The sequence below is a fragment of the Apaloderma vittatum genome, unplaced genomic scaffold (genome assembly GCF_000703405.1).
Source record: "Apaloderma vittatum isolate BGI_N311 unplaced genomic scaffold, ASM70340v1 scaffold8325, whole genome shotgun sequence".
Lineage (NCBI taxonomy): Eukaryota > Metazoa > Chordata > Aves > Trogoniformes > Trogonidae > Apaloderma > Apaloderma vittatum.
In genome coordinates this window covers 140,060-156,409 of record NW_009717680.1, presented here as the reverse complement: position 1 = coordinate 156,409, position 16,350 = coordinate 140,060, and the positions used below count along the sequence as shown (strand labels likewise).

The 16,350-nt window shown below is 40.3% G+C and overlaps 1 protein-coding gene across 1 annotated transcript in view; it reads right to left on the bottom strand.

Moving 5' to 3' along the window:
• Positions 1–1,129: 1,129 nt before the first annotated feature.
• COBL (cordon-bleu WH2 repeat protein) overlaps positions 1,130–16,350 on the bottom strand; it is a gene marked incomplete at its 3' end in the record, with an annotated part of 108,931 nt that continues 93,710 nt past the window's right edge. The window contains exons 11-14 of the mRNA XM_009869993.1: positions 7,634–7,737; positions 4,360–6,383; positions 3,596–3,715; positions 1,130–1,492 (exon numbers count right to left, since the gene is read on the bottom strand). Of these exons, the coding sequence (XP_009868295.1) occupies positions 1,130–1,492; positions 3,596–3,715; positions 4,360–6,383; positions 7,634–7,737 (2,611 nt within the window). The remainder of the gene's footprint in view (positions 1,493–3,595; positions 3,716–4,359; positions 6,384–7,633; positions 7,738–16,350) is intronic.

The following is a 16,350-nucleotide window of genomic DNA, read 5'->3' as shown; positions in this document are numbered from 1 at the left end:
CCATTGCTGGTCCCATTGCTGGTCACCATAGAGAAGAGATGAGCAACTTCCCCTCCACTGCCCCCCTTCAGGAAGTTGTGGACAGTGATGAGGCCACCCCTCAGGCTTCTCTTCTCCAGATGAACAAACCAAGAGACTTCAGTCGCTCCTCATAATAGCATGCATAATATAGACGTAATTTTTCACATGCAAAATAACTGCAGATTCGGATTTCTCTTTGTTTAATGATGTGAAGTTCTGTGAAACACTGATTTAGTTGTGTCATTTGTATGATTCTGTAGAATTTCTGGTTTATCAGAAACAAGATATTTTAGCTACGTTTTAATGTTAAAATTTGATTGTTTTTTTTGAATTATTTTGAAGTGGACAAGTAAGCAAGGTTAAAGCCTATTTACACGTGGTTGGCATCAGCTAAATCATGTGCTGGGAAAACTACATCTGCTTTTGTATATTCCCTAAAGTCCTTGGATGAAAGTCTATTCTTGGATACTGAAGTGTAATATTAGGATGACTCGACTAAGGCCAATTGATCTGCTTCTCTTTATTAAGGAATGCATTTTAACTGTGTTTAGGAAGAACAAATTTTGATCAAACAATTAAGTGAAGTTACTCCAAAAAGCACACACGGACAATCAAGCATTTAGCCATCTGCGAGGTGACTGACCCATAACTGACCACAGAAGTGAAACATACATTATTCAATTAACCAAGTTCAGACAGACATAAAAATGACCCTACAGTTTCACTGACAGCTCTCAGCAGGTGCAGCCAAGGTGTAAGCTTGGGAATCAAGGTCTAGGACACACTACTGGTATTACAACAGAACACTAATTTCTAAATTTGCTTCACCATCTCATATCTGATCTTTCTTAGGTTTACCTCCTCTAAAGGACATCCAGTACTATCTCAGATATACAAGAATGAAAGGGGCATGAAAATACTTCCTGAAATTATATTCATGCGCTTGATGTTCTCTTAAAAAAAAACCAAAACAACAAGCATTGACTATTCATATGGTTGCATACATGCACAGGCATGTTTTAGTCTTAACAGTATGTTTCAATAGCTGTTCAGAAGTTGGAAATACACTCCTGATCCTTGATTCGGTTACAGAAAACAGTGCATGCACCTTCTTCTGACAGAAGAAAGAAATGTGTGGCCAGAACAGCTTATAAATGGCCTTCAAATCACAGCGAGCATAGGTTGTTTCATCCACAATAAGATATAAAAGTACATTTACCTTTTTTAGCTTTGCTGCTCCAGCACCAGAGCGAATGGCCTCCAAGAGGGCTTGTCTTGCCTCCCCAGGGTTACCTGTAGCTGTGGCAGAGGGTTTAGGAGCTGCTGCTGACAGCTGAGGGGGAGGTGGTGGTGGTGGCTGGGCAGGGGCAGGTGGGATGCAAAGCTGCTCTTCCTGAAGGTCTTCTGCCTTCTTCAAAGACAGTTCTGCGTTCCTAAAACTCTGCATCTCTTCAGAGGCCAACGAGGAGATCTGCTCATGATGCAGTTGAAAGGAGGTGATTAATATCAAGCATGACTAAACTGTAATTATTTGACGTTTGGTGCACTTTGAGTACCCCAATTTCATTTTGCTTGAATGATGTAAAACACTTAGAACTTTTGTTTGCTCATGGGGCTGAACATCTGTTGCTACTCACTCACATCACTCAGCTGGGCTGATTACCAGCATCAAGGATTTGGCATTGAGTCTGTTTCAGAAACTCAATCTTTATTTACAGTGAGCACCAGCATCCTGTAACTCTTCTTGGCATGTAAGGTAAGAGAGAGAGTTGGGCTTTGTATTCAGTTGGAAACAACCACAAGGGTTTTGGAATCAGGAAGATATATTAAGGCTGCAGTAGCCACCCAGGAATCTCATTACTTTTTGCAGTTTGGGCTGTGCAGAAATAATCTCAGATGACAGGGAGGCTCTTCTAGATTTGAGCTCTCAGACATTGCTTCACTGAAAAAAATGCCATTAAATCTAAAGTTTCCAGCCATGCTAAAAAATAATAATAATAAAATAGACCAGAGAGAACTACGTGAAAGCACTGAGAACAAAATCAATTGACTGCTCTTCCAAGAGTGTTTCTGTAGAATTTCTGAAACTAAAATTTTGGAACAAAGTACCAGCTTGGAAACCCATTTAAATGAATGCAGGGGGAGAAGACAATCTTTCAGGATAAGCCAGTTTTTTTGTTAACTGTCTGAATAAATTTTTTTGCTGTTAACAACATTACTAGTAATAATCATGATTGTCAGTAATTAGAATGATTTGGTGATTATTAGGAAATTCAGTATCATGTGCCAAATGGTTGGTTTTCAAGCAGATGCATTAGCATTCCTTTCTCAGAGAAACTGAGGCACAGAACTTCTCTAGTGAAAAATGAAAAGATTCATCTCCCATCAAGCAATCCACATTCTGATAGCTCCTATATCCTACTCCTACTCTGTATACACACACACACAATATATGGGAATAATGTCATGTCAGATGAAACGTGGGTATTTGAGATAACGTGAAAGGGGAGGGCCCTTTCCTCATAGCACATCTATATCTCACTCTCTACACACACAAACATGATGCTTTAACTAGCACAGGTGACACGGTATGAAAAAGAAGCATACAGTTTCTAGGCAATTCCTTTAAAATGATGGCAAAAGATTCTTTCCTGGAGGGAAGTATTCCAAAAAGTTTCTATGACAATACACCGTAACTTCATTGTCAGAGCCTCTTTTACACAAATTTACATTCACTCCCAATGACTGCAGAATGTGCAAATATGGCTGCTGCCTAGCACGTCCTGCTCTTAGGCTCAGAGGAAGCTGTACCCTGCACGGGCAGTAAGATACTCGAGGGACGAAGTAATTCCCTCACACAAGCAAGAGATTCTTCCTATCTAATGCCAGCTATCTGGATATGTGTTAATGGCCTGAGTCATTGCATGAGGGAAATGGGAATGTCCTTGCCAAATACACATCCTTGGCTGGATTAGTGCACTGAGTGAGAACTAAGGCTCGAACAATGCAGGCTTTAGCTGCTGGGAATAAAAGATTCTTTACTGATTAGGTAAACCTTTCAGACAGAACGAAACATCCTGCTGTGGTGAAAGTTGGTGTTCCATCAACATCAACTACTTGCATAGAGCTTGCATGCACGAGCTCATGTTAACGGCTGAACAGCATGCATGGGGCAGCCCTTGTGTATCTTCTTAGGTAACTGGGATTGGATGCATACGGCAGGTAATGCATATATACTAATCTAACTGCATACTCCTAATGTAAAAACAACCAAACCCACCTAAATGTGAAAATGAACACTCAGTGTCTTCTATGTACACTGTAATTTGTTTGGATCTGTATGTGCTTCTTTCTCAGCTAAAAGCACACCACTTGAGAGAGAGTTAAGTTTTACAGCAGAGGATAGGATCAGACCCACTACGCTAAGTCAGAACTGGTCTTGTGTCATATTCTCTCCCCCTCATGTTTTCTCTTTGCAGCACAATGCTTAGTTTATGGTATATCTGGGTTTATTCAAAATATAAGCAGGAAAAAAGATTGCACTTAAAGATCACTTACCATCTTGATTTCTTACCTTTTTCAGCTTTGAGGTGCCACTGTGGCCTCTAATTGCTGCTAGTAGGGCTGAGCGCTCATTCTCTGGCTCAGTGTATGAGGGCTTCTTGTGGTTGCCATTTAGTGCACTGTCTGAAACCTAGAATGTGAAAAGAATAAGCCTCACATTGTTATTAGATATTTACTTAGAGATAGTTTGGAAACAGTATTAAAAATATTTTTTGGCACTTGTACCAGAATGTAAGCTATGGAGAATAATCAGCCTGTCTTCTGTCGCGCCTGCTTTTATAATGCTTACTCACACTAAATGGTGAGGATATGTGTAGATAGTAATGCTGTACTTACAAATGCAGTCTCATATCCCCTTGCCATGAAAACAGTGACAAGCGAGTATCATCTAGTAATACAAAAAAATGCAGTTTTCTTCCACTGCAGATATTTACAAGTTTTCCCCATGCTGTGTGTTCCTGATTTTACATAATGCTCTGAAATGAATGTTCAGCTCTTAGGCTAACCCCAGTTACCTTTCCTTTATGTTGTATCTCCGCACCTTCTGCTTCTCCTAGCTAGTGCAGCAGCAATGGTGTTACATAATACACAGGATGTGCAGAATAAGCAGTGGCTTGGTCTGTATTTTGCCACTATAAATTTTTCAAATGCCTTGAGTATTCCAGCTGTACCAGTTATAAAACTTCTGTTGTCTGACAGGGTGAATATAGGGCTCTGAAGCCTGAACAAGGCTAAGAAAAGTCTCCCTATTACAAAGAAAAGTCTCCGTATTACCTTTCTGAGTTTTTCCTTTCCTCCTCCTGTTTGAATGGCTTCCATGAGGGCACTGTGCAGTGAGGTGTCTTTTGGAACTGGTTTTTGGACGACAGGTTTGAACTTCTTCTTTGGTCCAAAGATATTGGTCTGCACATTGACATCCAGTTCACTGACAGCATTAATATCCGAATCATCAGGTTTCTCCTCCTGCTCTGACTCTGTGCTTGCTGCTGCACCGTTTAGCTCAGGCGAAGCTTTAATGGGACTGGCTTGTACACTGTTAGCAGGAGGCCATTTAGTGATTCGCAAAGATGAGCTGAAAGAGGATGCGACTCCTTGGAGATCAGGAGACTTGAGAGATGAGGTTGAGTTAGTATGGGTCAAACTCTCACATTTCTGGTCAAACAACAGACGCATCTTTTTCTCTGCTATACTTTGCTTACTGTTTAAATCATGATCATCTTCTGTGCTGTTGTTATCCTTTGAAGAGGATTTACTAAGTGGGACAGTGGCATTCTTTTTATAGAAACCCAGAGGAGTTGCTTGATTTGGTGCCCTGATGTTAACTACTTTGTTTTCTATGCCAGAATTATCACCAGGTGTAAACCTATGGGATGATTTTTGACTGCACGCAAAAATACTTGAAAGCGTTTCTCTCGTTTCTGCTGATTCTGTTTCCACAGGGCTATATTTGGCCACAATAATACATCTTTTTGGTGAAACATCTGCTTCAGTTTTAACCTCTCCTGTCCCTTGCTTATTTTCATCTTTCCCATGATATTCTGAGGAGTCAGACTTAAAGGTAGTTACGCTGATGTGTCTTGCAATGGCAGAGGCAACATACTGACTTGAAGTTCTCCTATGTGGCTTAACAAATGGAAGCTCCAGCTTGTCCTTATTAAGGGCTGGGGCCACTAATGGTGCTCCCTGAGACTGTGTGACTGGAAGAGGTGGTTTAGTCCTTTCATTCTCAGACTGTCTTTCAGCTACCTGGGTAATAATAGTTTGTGTTGCTACAGGTTTTGGAGCTGCAAGACAGATGGCTTTGTGTTCATGTTTTATAGCAAAGGGCTTAGAGTTTGTGGTCACTGCCGACTTTTTAGAAAGATAGTCAGCAGGGTCATCACTTTGCCTGTCCATAGAACTTGACCTCCAGAATGCCTTCACTTTCCCAAGACAAATTTCCTCATTTTCGTCAGTAGAGGTACCTGGTATGTGCTTAGTGACACCAGCGCTTGGGCCTATAAGGTTGCCTAGTTCATCTATCTTAATGGCACCAGTGGAAAGTGAAACTCCTCTATCAAAATGTTTTACTTCAGGCTTGGGAGGGACAACTTTAAATGTTGTCAAACCCATTTTAGGTTCGTAACTTGCTCCTGAATTCTGGGCACGATGACACCACGTGGGTGTTGACGAGACTTCTTCTACTTCAGGTTTTTTTGCAGGTGGCCATTTGAATTCTAATTCTGATTTACTTTTCTTCAGAGATCTTTCCCTGTTACTACAATCATTAAATGGATTTATCTTCTCTTTTGCCGTACTGATTTCAGCTGTGGCCTTGGAGTGAGATGAAGTCAGCTTAGATTTACATTCCTCAGACTTCACACCATGTTTTGGGGAGGGGTCCAGTCTTAAGTTCTTTTCACCTCTTTTTTCAAAGGAGGATGTGAGAGATTCAAACATATCTCTCCTCTGTTCCACCGGCAAGTGACTGAATTCATTTTCTGGTGGTTGCTGATGTATTAGGTCCTTGGTCATGCATACACCTCCACCATCTGTGTGTCCCTTATCAAAGGAACCTGCACTGTTGTTTTTATTTGTAAAGTTTCCCGTATTAACAGAGCCAGTTGAGATGTTCTGTGAAACCCTTGTCTCTCTCTCTTGATTTCCAGCTGAGTTAGAGGTTCTAACTTCTGGAGCATCATCTATGACTGTTACAGGAACAGAAACGGTGACGTCTTGGGCAGCCTCAACTTTCCTTATATGTGGGCTCAACACTTCATTGACATACTCGGAGTCAGAGTTACTTGTGTCATCCACTGCTGCAAAATACACATACAGCGTTACATATAGGCAGTATTTAGGGAATATGACTTTAAATTACACAAACAGCCAGTACGAGCTTAAGCAGATCAGATATTTTAGCTACACTAAACCGAATAGGAACATATTTATGCCTGTGTTACAAAAAAGGAGAGATCTGGGCCCTTTTTATTGTCTGGTTGCTGATTAGGATCAGCCAAATATTCCTGCAGTCCTCCTGCTTCAGCCAGTGGGAAACATACAAATGCAGCTGAAAGCAGAATTTAATCTATTGTTCATACCTTATCTTTGACTAACTTCTCTCAGTGATAAACATTTCACCACATGACTCCAAAGGAGAAACATTTCTGAGAAACAGCAAGCAACTCCAAATTGTGTTTCCCAGACCTGGTTAGTAATAACAACCCAGCTGAAGGATTTCCTTGAGCAAGCAAACAAAGAAACAGTACTTGTGTTTTTTTTTTCCTCCATTCTTCTCACCCTTCATTAGCAGTGACTCCAGAAGCCTCATTGTGCAAGAAGCTTAACTCTCCTTTCAAATTTGCTGGTATAAATCAAGGGTTACAACACAGAAGCTAAGAAATTGCAGTGTTAGAGAACTCACAGAAATCGACTCAGAATCAAGTCCACTGCAGAAGTACTGAAATAAAGATGGGAAGTTTTTTTTAAAAAAATTTAATATCATTCGGTGACAAATAATTAATGGAGAAGCACTGTTATTCACAGTAGGAAAAAGAGGAGCACAATATGACATTTTATCTCTTCCCACTGTTTCTTTTCATGTTTTTTTTTATTTTTAGCTTTAAAGTATGTCTGCTACTGCAGAAGAGGTACTGGGTACAAAAACGTCACCCACTTGTCCATTATGATAAAATACAAACCAGAGGCATTGTTCTGAGCTAAATTCATAACTGATTGAGTTTCACTGGAGTCAATGAAATTATACCAAATTTGGTCCATAATATGTGTCCATGAACTGCTGCTCATTTTTTTCTGGCATCAGACACTGAAATACAATGACGATCCGATAAGCAGCTTGAAAAATATTCAATGTGATTCTAGAAAGAGTGGCTGCCCAGAAGCGCAGGGAGAGCAGACAGTTTGGGTGGACCACATTCTGCCTCGGACCTGAGATCTGATCTCAGTGGTCTTAGTGAGAAAGGTGCAGCTGTCTCAGAGGACAGTTTGACTCTGCAACTCCTGCCTGTGCCCCTGTCTTTTGTACTTCAGAGGTAACAAACCTCCCTACCTTCTAAATCTTCATCCAGGCTGGCCAAAGTCTGCTGGAGTTGTGCAGCAATGAATGTATCCTCATTCTCCTGCTTAGCTGAAGCCATTTCTTCATCTTGCCTGCTAAATAAAAGAAGAGAAAAAGGCTGGGTCTCGCCCTTTTTTCGCTTTGCACTGTTGCTCTGAAGTACACCAGCATTTCAGCCCCTTTGGTTCCACTGGGGTTCTGAAACTCATTCCCTAAAGTATGAAAAATACGCAGCCTTACAGACACACGCCGACACATCCCCATCTAGGAAGGATCTCTGTAGTGCCTGAGCATACCCAGTGTGCTGGCGATCAAAAGATTAGAATTAATAAAGCCTGTTGCAAAGAAACGGCTTGTGAAGTATGTCCTTCAGCTGGGCTGCAGAAAAGCAGCGTATGCCAAGGCAAACGCTTTGCGCATTTGTACAATTTTAAAGCAGACCACTAGCCACACTGTGCAGCCACCGTGCCAATATATCTGCACCTTAATTAAATAAAAACTGCACGGTAATGAAGAATAAATACAACTAGGTACTGTTAGACAATCACTCTGCATCCTGAGGGGAGGGAGGGGAGGAGGAAAGAGAAGCTAATCCCTTAAGAGCTGTTTCTAACGAAATGTATCAAGGGGCCTGATTTTGCCAGAAAATAACTCCACGGTTTTTAATGAAGTTGTACAATGATCTAAACCAAGTCTGAAATCAGAATGTGTGCCAAGTGTTGTCTTGGCTTATTAAAAGAAAAAAAAAAAAAAGAAAAAGATGAAAGTAATAAAAATCCTAACAAAAAACCTCACGAAAATAAAAATATGGCAACCTGTTACACAATAGACTTTCTTAGGAAGAAAAATCCTGACCATCAGAACTTTTCGATCTAAATGACTGAAGCTAGGATTTCACGTTGGGCAATTCATTTTTTCCAGCTACCTATTCCTCACCTGAATTTAAGATATCGTCATCTGTGACACTGTATCTAAGTTTTGACCTTGTGATTAGCCCGTTGAAAAAATAATCTTCCATTTCTAGCCCCACTTAAACTAACTCTGGTCAGGTGAAACAGATTTGCCCTTTCCAAGATCAAACCTTTAATAGCATAGATACAGTACCAAAGGACATTTTTTTTTGGTAGTTTACCAAATGCTACCTGAAAAATGCCATTTTTCTACTGCCCTTTAAAATAACAAAAATTCGAGGATGTTTCTTGACATTGATTTAAATTATGTCTAACAATGGAGCTATTTTATTGCTTCATTTTTCCCTTGCTCATACCAGAAGCACATACTGAAGCATCAAGTATTTTATTTTAGTTTATTTATTCATTTGTTTGTTGATGTAGCATTCCTGTCTCCTTTCTTTATGTCTTTTGCAGTAGTCCTGGAGCCTGATTCCTCTATTCGCACTTAAACTGCCTTGCACTTACAAAGCTGAGCTCATGGATGTGGGATCAATGAAAACAGCAAAATAAACTTGCAAGGAAGTCCTTTGTACAGATGGGATGAATCCAAGACAGGGAGGCTACCTAAGTAGTTTCCCGAACTGGAATCAGAGACAGAAATCTGTACTGGTTGTTTAAATACAGAGGAAGAGACACAGTGCTCTGCAACTGGAATACAATTTCTTCCAACATTTGACACTGACCTGAGCTTTGAGAGGCCCTGAACATCCCCACAAGCCCACGTGAACTGATGATGCTCAGGCTCCGCAAGCACACTGCATGACTCATGGTAAACTCAGTTTTCTCCCCAGTGGATTAAAAGAAAAGTTCCACAAATCAGTCAAAACCTCCAGTGGAGGCAACTAGTGCTGTAAGACTGCACGTATCAATAGGACTGATCATCTGAGCAACTTGACATAAATTTACTGCAGCAATCAGACTGGGAGAGAAGACTGGCAAACAAAACTCAGCTTCAAGGTAGCAGAAAGAATGAACTGACTGAATTTCATACTGTTTTAGCAAAATCAACATATAATTATTTTGGGGGGGGTTAAATTAATAAAAAAATAGTTGCTCTCCTCTGAGCGCACTTCAAAACAATTTATTTGCAAACCCAGAGAGAGCATTTTTGATGGGAGATTCATTCAAACCGCGCACCAGCTAAGCCACAGGTCTATCCAGCACGGAAGGCAAATACCGCTTTTCTCTTTACAAAGCTGGTCTTGCAGGGTAGTTGTAGATACCTGGAAGCAAATCACAGACACACGTTGATACTCTTTCTCCAAGCTACTGTGAAGTTTTTTCCAAAACCCTGGAAGAAAAATGTGCAAACCCCTATCCATCAGAGAATGAGACCTAATTTCATGAAAGCCATGCCAGCTCATCACCTTTTTGGTACCAGATCCTATCTTTCTATCGCCTGATGATTCTACAAGATAGCCAAAATCTGTACTACCAAGGTTGTCCACATTGGGCTTTCTCCAGAAAATAACAGGAACTTGAGAATTTTTATGGGCAATTTATCTACGAAAACATATTTGGGAGTTAAACAAGATTTTCTGGGCTCCATCCATTACACTGACCAGCCCTTTTCTCACATCCATCAACGGGAATCCTTTCAATGACTCCTTATAGCAAAATTATATTCTCCTTGATGGGCACAACAGTCAGCAGAGGTCTCTTTCATGATCTTGGCACTTATGCAGGGACTATGCATAATTTGCCTCTCAATCTCTGCTTTGATCTCCTTATCTAGACAACTGTGATAATAATATACAATTCATAGGGTTTTTTTCTGAAGGGAAGTGAACAATGCAGTGAAAATGAAAGGATTCTTATTTGCTCTTACAGAGAGAGCTTCAGAAAAGCAGATCTTTTCTTTTGCATTTCCGAATTCCTAAAAGAGCTAATGTTCAATGCATTTCCAAACTCACCTACAAAGCAAGCTGGAAGGTATAAAATAATCACACGGCTTTTCTGTGCATCAGGAATTTAAAATGTGATATGTGTTCTGCAAGGTGAACGTCTGGTGGTGTCCAGTAGCTCACCAGATTTATAAATATGCCTAAGGAGGCTCTTTCTCACAAAAGTATTTGGGAAAGGAAAACAAAAGGGCCTCTTAATATATTTTTCCATAGCCTTCTTCCCTTCTAACCCTATACACTTTTCTTTTGTTGACAGCTCTGTTTTGGCCAGATTCCAAGAAAAATATGACTTATTCTGATACCATGTTTTACATTCTGGATAAACATTACCAGTGGTATTTTCTCACACATGTTTTTTTTTGACTTAGGGAAGAACTCGATAACCTTTACACTGCCTTTCTGGTAAAACGTGAGGTGCTAAAAATACAGCTCTGGTGAGCATTTAGCCCAAGCTCGAAATGGCAGATGTGCAGGGTTCCTGGAAGCCTGTGCACTTGTTACTTTTGTAGATAAGCTGAGATTTGTGCAAGAGCACGGAACAGAGCAAAGTGACCACTAAACTACAGCCTTTAGTGTTCCACTGAGCTCAGGCTACAATGCATAATTACTCCTTGGCAGTCACTTGTGCGGCTGGAGACAAAATGAAACTTAGAGCAGCATTTCATCAAATTAATGCCATGGGAGATGGTAATTTATGATAAAGTTTACAGTCTAAGAAAGACAGAAAATTCTCTGATAAACCTAGCTGGAAATGCTACATTAAAAAGAAACTCAAACCAGTGGGGTAAGACGAGGGATTTGCAATGACAGAAGCTGCCATTTCGTTATAGTTAGAGAAGCTTTACCTGGGGGTCTGCAAATGATAAAACTGTCTTTTTGAGCACTTCTCAGGAATTCCTCATGGTCTCTACCAGAGCTAGAGCCCACAACTCCCAGCACAACTGTTACACACAGCTTCAACCTATAGAAAGTGTAGATGAAGGACAGAGGAAGAGATTCAGTTATCTAAATTCCGGCCCTTGGTGCCATTGGAAATACTGTAGGATATTAAAGACATCTGTCTGGGGTTGGTAATAGAGAAGATAAGGAGATCCAGGTCCTTCCTGTAGGAGTGGCAGCAGGCAAGAAGAAACACCAGTAGACATCTCTCAGGTTAACTGAACGTGACCTGAAAGTCTCACTCATTTTGCACTATGTTTGCTGTATCAAAAGTCTTGAGAACACAGCCCCTGGGAACTTGTTACTAGCTGGGGAGAGAAGAGAGAGCCACTGCCAACAAACAGTGCAGTAGCACACATGGGGACACAGTGACTGCTTTGAGGCAGTTCAATGGACATCGAGAGAGTTCAGCTTCTAAAATGTGTCTTGGGCAACTCACAGGGACTGACCGACATGGAGAGCTGGTATGGTTGCTCCAGACTCGGCTTTGGAGCATCTTTTCCCAGCTCTGACAGTCTTCTCAGTCTGATGTTTGGGAATCATATTAATCCATCTGTACGTATCGAGATTTGTCCTCCTGAACATGAATCCACCAAATGCTGGATAGAGAAATGCTTCTACCTTGGGTATATATCAAAGTGGGTTAAAGAATAGACTGATGCTGAATGATTTTAAGTTTTAGACAGCATGACTGAAGCTTTCTAAATACAATTTTCTATTCAACTAGGCCAGAAAGATGGCATTAAGTAAACTCAAGGTGTTCATATATTTAGTTTTGTGAGTGATGCACCGAAGTACTCTTCAAAAGGGGAGGTAACTATTTTCCAGATTAATCAATAGTTTACAAAAATATTAGGCACAATTTTTCCATTCTTTGCATTTCTTAGGCTAGATTATTTTCTATTTCCTTCAAAGGAAGGAATATAACAGCAGCAGGAGAGCTGCTAGTGTAGGTGTTGGACTTTCTGGGCACATAAGCTATGACCTGACCAGCGAAATTTTGCATTTCTGCTGCCTCCTGTGAACCTGAGCATAAAGTTTTAAGCTTCGAATGACCAAAGACTGTTAAAATGCAGAATCTGTGGACTGAACAACCAACTTTGGACTGGCTAGACAGCAAAATCATCACTTGTCTTTGATGCATGATTTCTGAAAGTGGCAGGCAACTAGGAAAATGAAAAAGCACGTTTAATGCCAGATAACCTTGCTTTTTATGTTCTTCAATGAGCAACAAAAAAACCCTGCACATACTTTTTCAGAGGAAGACACAGGTATCATTTCCATTTCAAGTATTTTGATTTGTGTTCTGTTTACAGTTTTGTGGGACTGCATCAAACTTACAAAGGTCTTCAGACTGCATTTATAACTTTGCTGTATAAAAATTATCAGAGATTGAATTAAACTATTTTCTAATCCTACAACACACAGGACCAGTACTGCATTCATTTTTAACACCAGTCAATTAAAAATAAGAACTTGCAAATATAGATGAGGAGGAAATTTCAGTAATTTTTCAGCAACAGCTGGGTTTATGGTCCTTCTACAGTCATCCTCCCTGGTTACTGGCCAAATATCTAAACAGAAAGCAAATGAAAATGCTTTTGCTTAGCATAATTTTGTGTTTTAATGCTAGAAATCTGTACGATTGTTACACACCAAGGTGATTTAAGCTTCCAGAGTTCTCCGACACATGTTGGTTACAGGGTCCTGCTGCATAAGCAGCGGCTTGTAGCCGCTATACAGCTGGAAATGTGCCCTGATCCCCCTGTTCTTGCACAGGCCTCTGGCAGCAGCTTCTCAACGGGAAAGCTCACAGGCAGGCAGCATTGCCAGAAATAGTCAGGAAAGTGGACTAGCATGATTTAAATCTTAATACTGCCACATCACCTGTGTAATATAACACTGCAAGTTACAAGATGGCACAGTGAGGTCAAATAACTTCTCTTGGTTTACACAGCAAAATAAGAGACAGATCAAGCACCAAAGCCTTTCTCTCCTGGAAGCCAGCACTACACTGTTAGCAACCCAAGCTGCTTCCCAACGTGCAAAATACTCTAGAGCAACGAAGTACACGGCATTTTTCCAGTGGTTAAGCTTAACAGAAAAGTTAATCTGGATTCTTGCTCTATAAGGACTGTGAGTATTACTACTTCACCATAATACCACTACTATCTTCTCTCCGTGAAGATCTGTCAGCAAAACAGTGCGTAAGAGTATCCAAATTTAAAGAGTTTTCTGAAACAAGGGGAAAGGGAAAGCCAGAGATAAGGAAAGAAATTAGCTAAACTATGTAAGATGCAGAGGCTTGCAAATCTGTCAGACATCTGGGTCTTAATTAAGTAATTTTTCATCCCCGAAGTTCTCCCTGTCACTTTAACTCTTTCTCTACCTTCCTCCCCCTTAAAACTACATTTGTCTTCTCTAAAGAATAAAAACACATACCTACCCATCCGAAATAAAAACTATCCTTTAGGGAAATAACAAAATAAATCTTTCCTGTATTTCTCAGAGATAGTTACAAGTGACATGTAATTATATGGAACATGTTTGTGCACAGAGGTATATATAATACATACATACACTGTTGCTTTTCATTACAGTGTTTCTTTTTCATTCCTGACTGTATTCTGCCACTCACTATTATATTTTTTCTTCCTCTGACCAGCTTCACTGCTGAATTCACTCCAGTTACTGACTTCTCTTTCCCTCCTGTCCTTCCTAAGTGGAATACAAAACCTTGTAACATTTGAATTTGAATAGGCTAAAAATTAAGCAGAACAAGCTCCCCCACCCCTATCCTTTCCAGCTTTTGTTTTAAACCAAGTTGTCAAAATTCTCTAACAGTTTCTTCGCAAACAGTAAGTTATTCCTCACATCGGTAAGCAAGAGTGCTCTTCTCCTGTCAGTAGCTTCAGCTACCCCAACCAGAGCCGAAGGTAACAAATTCTTCCAAGAGAAAGGGAGGAAATGAGATTATCCCTCTCCAGACCCACAGCATGAACCGATCTCAGAAGGGTTCCCCCACCCCCACCCTATGCCCTCCACTAGCTGTACGTGAAAAAATATTCTTCTCTCATGGCTACTGAAACAGAAACTCAAGGGAGGGGAAAATCCCTTTCAGACCTTTGGAAGGTATTTTATCTTTTTGCTCCAGACCAGACTGTAGTCTGTATTTATTTAGCTTTATAAGTGCCAATTTATATTTTCAAATACTTCTATTTTAAAAATATCTTAATACATTTAAAACCTTTTCGAAATTAAAAAAAATGTTTATATTTTAAAGTGTTTTTCCTGTTCTGAGAGAGACTGGTGAAACCACTCACCCCTAAGGTTCCTTTTAAAACTCTGATTTCAATTGCTTACAACTTTGAGAAATTACACATCTTTGCTAGAAGGCAGTCCAAATGTGACAATTTGTATCATGCCCATGATCATTTTATTATTTGATTTCAGCCCAAATGGTTAAATGTCTTCCAAGAACAGAGTTTGGAGGAAAAGGAGAGCTGCATTCTGATAAATGAAATGTTACTTAATGCTCAGTCCTCTGAAAAAAAAAGGAGTCCTGTGTGGTCACCAGTGTGCTTTGACTCTCTGTGCAGCGGCTCTCCTTCTTGAAAATAGGATAATGCCACCTTCTCATCTGATGCAAGTACTACGCAGAGAAATGAATTAAAGTCTGCAGGGTACATGGATACAAAATAAAAAGAGCAAGAGGAAATTAAGTAGTCCCCAGAAGAGAATCTGAACTGAGAGTGAACAGTGGTCTACCTGCTTTATTAACTGAGCTCTGAAACAAAACAAAACAGAGTATGATCACTTTAACTAGAGACTTTATCATACTGCACAAAAAGAGGGGGAGGAATTAAGGTTAAAGGGGGGAATCTACAGTTACACAGACAGCCTTAATATTAATGTTACCTAACTTTGAGCATGTGACCTAGCATCCCTAATAATATTATTTTAACATAATTTTTAATGTGTAATTATTTATAAAGCTCCAGACAGTAAGAGTGCATGATGCTTTATAGGCATATAAAATTGTCTGATCCCTGCCCCTAGGAGCTTGCGTGATGATGCCACACAAGGGATGGGAAAGGAGGGGGTATGGGAGGACAGAGTTGCAACACTGTGAGATCATGAGATGTACTTACTGCTACATAAGCAACATTTCAGCTTCTCTGTGGTTTTCTTGTTACTCATTTAACACTATATATTAAAATTTGGTGAACAGATACATAACAGAAAGAAATCAACCGTAAGGAAGGATATGAAGAAAGAGAACTACGCAGCACAGTGTTCAGAGTCAGCAGTTAATATTAAAACATTCGCAGTCAAACATTGCACGCAGTCAATTATTTATATGGCGTTAGGCCTTGGCACCGCCAGCTGAGGTCTGGATTCTGCTCCACCTGGCACTGTACAAATCCATCGTGAGATATGACAGCTGGGTTATGGTTTTTACCATAAAAAAACCGTCAGTGACTGAAGGGGATATCAGAGGTGGAAAGACAATGACGATTTAACAAGTTAGAGGCGGAGCCAAGGGTAGAACTAGAGTGTTTCAACATTTGATTCAATATTCTACACACCAACTAATACGTTTCTTTGGATTAAGATTGCTTGAACCAGAATCCCAAAACAAAACAAAGCAAAGGGCACTTTTAAGTTGCTCACATGCGCTGGAAAACAAAACCATGGAGGAACAACCCCAGATCGGAAACCTTGGAATCTGGGGACCTTCTTTTTGAAATTTCTGTATCTGTGCTCTGGGAACTGAACGAGCTGTGAGCTCTGCTGTGGTCGTCACGTCTGCATGTGCAAAGCCTGTGGTATGTGCCATTTCTGACCCAGCCATACTATTAGCTTGCTATGTGCTGACAAATCTATTGCATGTTGAAGGCTGTATCCTTAA